Source organism: Littorina saxatilis, linkage group LG1 (assembly GCF_037325665.1).
Source record: "Littorina saxatilis isolate snail1 linkage group LG1, US_GU_Lsax_2.0, whole genome shotgun sequence".
In the NCBI taxonomy this organism is placed as follows: Eukaryota; Metazoa; Mollusca; class Gastropoda; order Littorinimorpha; family Littorinidae; genus Littorina; species Littorina saxatilis.
Window position 1 is genome coordinate 106,886,824 of NC_090245.1, and position 7,500 is coordinate 106,894,323.

The 7,500-nt window shown below is 39.6% G+C and overlaps 1 protein-coding gene across 1 annotated transcript in view; it reads left to right on the plus strand.

The window, feature by feature from the left end:
• LOC138949225 (protein madd-4-like) overlaps window positions 1-7,500 on the plus strand; it is a 130,131-nt gene that overhangs the window by 7,052 nt on the left and 115,579 nt on the right. Inside the window, exon 2 of the mRNA XM_070320997.1 lies at window positions 4,068-4,907. Within this exon, the coding sequence (XP_070177098.1) occupies window positions 4,848-4,907 (60 nt within the window). The 5' untranslated portion in view covers window positions 4,068-4,847. The remainder of the gene's footprint in view (window positions 1-4,067; window positions 4,908-7,500) is intronic.

The window sequence follows — 7,500 nt, forward strand, 5'->3', positions numbered from 1 at the left end:
ACGTCCCCGCACCAGTTTGAAGCACTATTAGGAGGCACTAAGACCGCACTTGACTAGAGCGGACGTTATTCACACGTGCCAAGTGCTATTGGTCCCACTGTTTCTTTTAGCTTTGTGTTAGAAATAGGACTCTAAAGCGTAATTACTGGGTGTGGAAATAGCAACACTCCGGTCGTTCTTTTAGTGCAGGTAATTATCGGCACTTACGCGCTTTTGTTTGTGAGACGCGGGGGGACTTCTTTTTACATTTAGTCAAGTTTTGACTAAATATTTTAACATCGAGGGGGAATCGAAACGAGGGTCGTGGTGTATGTGTGTGCGTGCGTGTGTGCGTGCGTGTGTGCGTGCGTGTAGAGCGATTCAGACCAAACTACTGGACCGATCTTTATGAAATTTGACATGAGAGTTCCTGGGTATGATATCCCCGAACGTTTTTTTCCTTTTTTTGATAAATGTCTTTGATGACGTCATATCCGGCTTTTCGTGAAAGTTGAGGCGGCACTGTCACGCTCTCATTTTTCAACCAAATTGGTTGAAATTTTGATCAAGTAGTCTTCGACGAAGCCCGGACTTTGGTATTGCATTTCAGCTTGGTGGCTTAAAAATTAATTAATGACTTTGGTCATTAAAAATCTGAAAATTGTAAAAAAAAATATATTTTTTATAAAACGATCCAAATTTACGTTCATCTTATTCTCCATCATTTTCTAATTCCAAAAACATATAAATATGTTATATTCGGATTAAAAACAAGCTCTGAAAATTAAATATATAAAAATTATTATCAAAATTAAACTGTCCAAATCAATTTAAAAACACTTTCATCTTATTCCTTGTCGGTTCCTGATTCCAAAAACATATAGATATGATATGTTTGGATTCAAAACACGCTCAGAAAGTTAAAACAAAGAGAGGTACAGAAAAGCGTGCTATCCTTCTTAGCGCAACTACTACCCCGCTCTTCTTGTCAATTTCACTGCCTTTGCCATGAGCGGTGGACTGACGATGCTACGAGTATACGGTCTTGCTGAAAAATGGCATTGCGTTCCGTTTCATTCTGTTAGTTCGACAGCTTGACTAAATGTTATAATTTCGCCTTACGCGACTTGTTTTTTAATTAGTTTTTCTTTTATTCTTCTCTTTCTTAAGAATTATAATGTTTGTGTGCGTGAAATGCTTGAGAATTTCTCTAAGGCTAAGTTTTGCTAATGTTATCTTACTTCGGAATAAAAAACATTTCCTTACGAATTGTGACAGAAAACTTCAGTGTTAATTTCATAGCCCTACTTAATTTGAAGTTACTGACAACTTACAGGAAATATTCACGAAATAACTCTTCGAATTTAAATTGGGACACATAAGAGCATTTTTGTTCTCACTTCCGTTCAATTTTAAACGACACAGCCTTCGAAATCCATTTATTTTAGACATACCTCGGTTTAATTTCATTGCATAATTTAGCTGCAGAACAGCTACATGGCATTTAAATGTTTTTTTCTTCAATACTAGTCGATTGACAAAGGCTGGTTTAGCTCTTGGATTTGCTATAGCTTTCACATTTTTATTGCAACAATTTACCCGCATTACAAGCTCATTGCGCAGTGCCTGGGAGCTGCCAGGAATACGAGGTATAGATGCATTACTACTGAATAATAAGCATTCGCTCCAGCTGTCTGCACGTCTCCTGCCAAGTGGGGGATGGACAGCTGGGCTAATTGCATTAATTAATATCTGAATTGTACGAGAATCCAAATACAGATAGACTGCCAACGTTCCAACATTCAGAATAAAAAAAACCAAGAATGGTAGGTAATTGAAACGTTTATTATTGACCAAACAAAACGTTACAAAACGTGTTTATTTTAATTGAATGAGGACATCATATCATTCACCATTTAAGGATCTATTGAAACTCCGCGCTGTAAAGACACACCCGGGGCAAAACTGGCAGACATTTGTTGAAAAGGAAACCCCGTTGAAGATCATCACTTTGAACTCTTTAGGAGAGTCTACTTTGCACAGTATTTTGTCCATTTGAAAGTTACATTGTCAATGCAGGTTTGACCAATTTACAGAAAGAATGAGGAAAACACGAACACGGCGGTTTCACGTTATTTGGTCACTGACACCTGTTTCAGCCTTGTCCTTTTGGAAATGACCGTAGTGGAAGAAAAACAAGAAAATTCATCTTTGTCAAGTTACATCTCTTTAATCGTACTTTCATTCCTAATGTGTGTACGGCTCGGAGCTTAGATAACTGATAGTCTGCTTTCCTCGGCCTTTACCGTGTTTCTTATCATTCTACTTACCAGATAATGTCAGAAAAGGCACTTAGTTATGTACAACTCGCACTAAAACCTACTTACGGTGCATTCGTCACTTTGAGATGGGGCAGATACAGTTGATTTGTGACCCTCCACCACGAAATGAGTCGCATGTCACCTCGCGCGGTTCTGCGCTAGGCTTAATATAAGTCCGGAGAGTGTATGGTAACAGTGTGAGGGTCACCTTAGTCACAGGCTTATAACTCAAACAGTTTTCGCTCTTTTCTAAAACGGTTTTCACCACTGGATAGAGCATGAAAAACTCTTTAGGAAAATGTAAAAATAGGAAAATCATGCAAAGGTGACATGCGACTCATTTCGTGGTGGAGGGTCACATTTAGACTTTTGTTGGTGACCCCGTATACTTTAAATGTATCCGTTTACAAACAATGTCAAGAGTAGCGTTGACATTTGTCCGGCGTAGTATATATGTTACAGTTAATCTGTGAAACCAGGGAATACGTGTATTAACTCGGTAATACATGAATTAACTGACGGAAAAAACCAGTTAATTCATGTATTACCTAAAATAGTTTAGTTAATACACGTATTCCCTGGTTTCACAGATTAACTGTAACATATATACATATATCATCATCAGGGTTAGATCTAAGCTTCCATTTTTTTTCTCCAAAATTAACGGTAACAGAAGCATTGGCATTTGTCCAACATATCATTTATCATATTCTGTACTACTTTGGTTAGAGAATCGAGCTTTTATCTTATTTGTTCGCATGTAACGCCACTGGAGGTTTATTCTATTAATTTTCATGGCATTTTTAGGTCATAGTTAATTTGTTTAGTAACGTCTGCTTTGATCTTATCCTTCTGCTGATTGGATGGGGACTTACATTAAAGGCACAGTAAGCCTCCCGTAAACCATCACAGATACTGTCAGGCTTTTACACACAGTACAAACACCCTTCCATTTGAACGCTCACCAAACGGGAACATCCTAGGTGCCCTCCGTAAAGAGCGAGCAATTTTCAAAGAATTGATTTTGCGGAGAGAGTGTCAGAGACAATCGGACCGTGGTGCGTTTTGGCGCTAGACCTAACTTTTAAAATCTAAATGATAAATTGACAGTTTGTTATACAAACATTCTTAAATCATAAAAGAATTCTTTTTTCATCAAGACAAGATCAGTACAATTAGAAGTTTTGAAAGTTTGAAAAAAAAGCCCGGAAGCAGGGTCACGCAAGGTCGTGGTTCTCGTAGCAGACGACGGTTTATACCTATTGCCAGTTCCTCTGAACAGTCAAAAGCCATCGCTAGAGTTCTTGTGAACCACAGCCGTTTGTTTCGTGCATAGTCAGAGGTACTTAATAACGTGCTATTGCAGATAAGCTCACAGCGAGTCGCATTCAAATTACTAACTGACGACTACATTGTGAAAAAGGTACTTGATCACACAGGTTCACGATGGCTCAGGGGTAAGATAAACCACGCAAAAATAAATTCTTTGAAAATTGCTCGCTCTTTACGGAGGGCACCTAGGATGTTCCCGTTTGGTGAGCGTTCAAATGGAAGGGTGTTTGTACTGTGTGTAAAAGCCTGACAGTATCTGTGATGGTTTACGGGAGGCTTACTGTGCCTTTAAGGCAATTCATACTTGTCATTCCGTAGCTTCAGGTCGGACTATATAAAGTGGGAACAGTCTACGTGAAAAAGGCCCTTTTTCTCATAGCAAATTTTGCTTTTTGTGCTTTAATATTTTATTTATCTATTGTTATTTTATTTCAGTTTCATGGTGAGAATTTGACGACTTGAGGATTTCAGAGGTCTTCGTTCCGAGAAATTTACAACGTCAGATTGTGTTTGTGCAATGAAAGTACCTGATCGTTGTGTCTGTGAATTTTAACATGGCGTGGTAGATCTATGTTGAAGCTTAATTGAAATATACACAGCTTGAGAACAAGGTTTTCCCATACACGATGTGACCACGGTTTTTGTCAGAAAAAAGCCTAACGATGCCAATAAAAGTGAGCAAGTGAAAGCTACAGTACACACGCAGAAGGCAACACATTGGTGCCATATTGTGTCAAACGACCTACTTTGGATATTTGAAATAGTTTACGATTGTGATTCAGAATGTGACAAGCGGCGTCAGCGGATTGCTGGGCTGACGAAGAACAAAAATGAATCCTTTGTGTAACCAGTGCAAAAACTGAGTTTCTGAAAAAGACAATCCTGAAACGAATGTGGCAAATGTAGCTAATCGAATTTAACGTTTCATTCAAATGAGCACAAACCACGTGAACTGAAGGAATATGCCGTAAAAAGGAAAAATGTGCGCGACTGCCATTGAAATGCGGACGTTCGAATCTGGTTACGGCAGAATTCAAAATGAAGCAAATGAGCGGACGTGACGCAATTGCAAAGCAGCGATTTGATTGGTAGAGGAATCCTTGCAGGAACTGTGTCGTAGAACACTCAGCGGCAACAGAAGAATGCGTGCATGCAATTGAGGAGCGTTTCTTAGTCGTTTGGGAGTACGTGCCTTTTTCCAGTGGAGTGTGCAAGATGTGGAAATCTTGGATAAAAGACGTGACGGTTCCAGCGTTGCTTCTGCTTCTGGTTGCGGTAAGTACATTGACCTAATTAAGTTGAATGTGCGTGATGCCACCAATGTATTGCACTATTCTCTGTCCGTGTCTTCTTGTGTCTTTTGGAATTTTCTTCTTTTTTATTGACCTTATAAAGTTTGACTTGCGTGATGCTCCCAATGAATTGCACTATTCTCTTCTCTTTTCGTGTCTTCTTGTGTCTTTTGGTATTATTTTTATTTATTTTTATTAGGTTTGACGTGCGTTATGTCATAAACGTATTCTTGTAATGCTTCTGTGTCTTGTTATTTGTTTTCATGTTTCTTTCTGTGTTAGGCACTCAGCCTTCGTGTATTTTCTTTTCTTCGCCTTTAGTCTTTTCTATATTTACACCCCCGGTATAGGGGTGTGTATAGGATTCGGTCCATGTGTTTGTTTGTTTGTTTGTGTTCGCATATAGATCTCAAGAATGAACGGACCGATCGTCACCAAACTTGGTGAACAGGTTCTATACATTCCTGAGACGGTCCTTACAAAAATTGGGACCAGTCAAACACACGGTTAGGGAGTTATTGGTGGATTAAAATTATACAAGGACTTATAGAGGGACATCTTAATGGTCAAAGGGAAATAACCATTCTCACTCAGTCACTGCCACCAACTGAGAAGGTTGTTTCCCTTTGACGGGGGTGTTTTTCCTACCTCGGAGGAATTTCTTGTTTCTTTTGTATTCTTTCCTCCTTCGTTTTCTCGGCTCTCTTTCTTTCTTTCTTCCTTCCTTTCTACCTTTCTTTCTTTCTTTCGTTCTTTCTTTCTCTCTCTCTTTCTTTCTTTTTTCTTTCTTTCTTTCCTTGTTTGTTCTTTCTTCATTGTTACACATTCTCATCACCCATATATATCTTCAGCCACCTAAACACACTGTACATCCACGTTCGTAAACTTCAGGGATTTTCTTCTCTTCTACTCCCGCCCTTCGCCTCAATATGGTTATGTAATCCAGCTATTATTTTGAGTATAAATATCTCACTTAGCTTCATGGTCGTCATACCATTTTACCATTTCTTCTTTTTGTCCGCTGCTTCCGTCTGTTGTGTTGATAATAATTAGCTCAAGGTTTCGATTTTTTATTGTTTTGATTGTTATTCACATCGTGGTTTGTGCTATTTTGTTGTTATGTTTACCTATTGAATTCCTTGTGTCAAGATACAAAACTGGCCAATTTATTCCAACGTTCCAGTTCTGCATCGTTACTAACAACCAGTTATTGGTTTGTGCTATTGTGTTGTCATTTTTACCTGATGAAATCCTTGTCATAAGCTACAAAACTTGTCAAATTCTTCCAACGTTTTATTTCTGCATCGTTAATATAACAACTACCATCACCAACTCCTCGTGCCTCTCTACTCTTAACACCCTAAACATCCTTCCCGTCCACCCCCCCCCCCCAAAAAAAAAAAAAAAAACCCCACACACACCAAAAAACCAAGTCCATCGGAAACAGCGGAAAAGAGAAACAGATTGCATCAGATGAAGTATGTACAGCTATCTCCTCCTGCTGCGTTATATACAGCACTGACGCAACTCTATACACATGTAATGACTTGTTTCTGCACATTTGTTTGGGAAGCAGCACTAAGCTGAGGCAATAGGGGGGCGCCATAATGGGCCCATCAATAAGAACCGCCAGTTACAAAACAAAAACAAAACAAAAACGCGTAATAACTGCCATTCATCCGAGTAATGTTGGTGTCATTTTCCATTTATGTATAATTTTCGAAACCACATTTTTAAACGTTCACAGTCTGCGTCGTCACTGAGAATCCCATCATCACCCCAGGCCCGTTTAGTGCCTCGTCTGCCCCCCCGAGCCCCCTCCCCATACAAAATCCAGCGGAAGCAAAACTGCAAAATAAAAGATAGGAAAATAAAAGAAAGAACGAAATGAATGAAGGAAGGAACGAAGGAAAAAAACAAACACAAAGGACGAAAGAAAAATAAAGAGAGAAAAGAAAATGCATGACGACAGAAAGACATAAAGGAATACACAAAAACCCACTGCGTCAACTGAAGTAGATCTCCCCGTACTGCGTCAGATATAGTACTGACGCAACGCGATACAAATGTAATGGCTTGTTTCTGCACCTTTGGCATAGGAAGCAGTACTATAAGCTAAGGCAAGACGGCTGCCATATGTGACCCTCCACCACGAAATGAGTCGCATGTCACCTTTGCATGATTTTCATATTTTTACATTTTCCTAAAGAGTTTTTTATGCTCTATCCAGTGGTGAAAACCGTTTTAGAAAAGAGCGAAAACTGTTTGAGTTATAAGCCTGTGACAAAGGCGATCCTCCCACTGTTATCACACACTCCCCGGACTTATATTAAGCCTAGCGCAGAACCGCGCGAGGTGACATGCGACTCATTTCGTGGTGGAGGGTCACATATGGGCCCAATGAGAGCCGCGAGTGAAAAAGCGTGTAAGCCGCGGCAAAAGTTTCGCGGCGGCACAAATTGAATTATTCTACCCAGTCACGCGGAAGAAGCTTTTGAGCACCTTTTTTTCCCATCTGCGGCTACGGTTTTGTTGTCCATGTGCGGTGTCCATATGGCTGGCATTGTGGTCGCCTT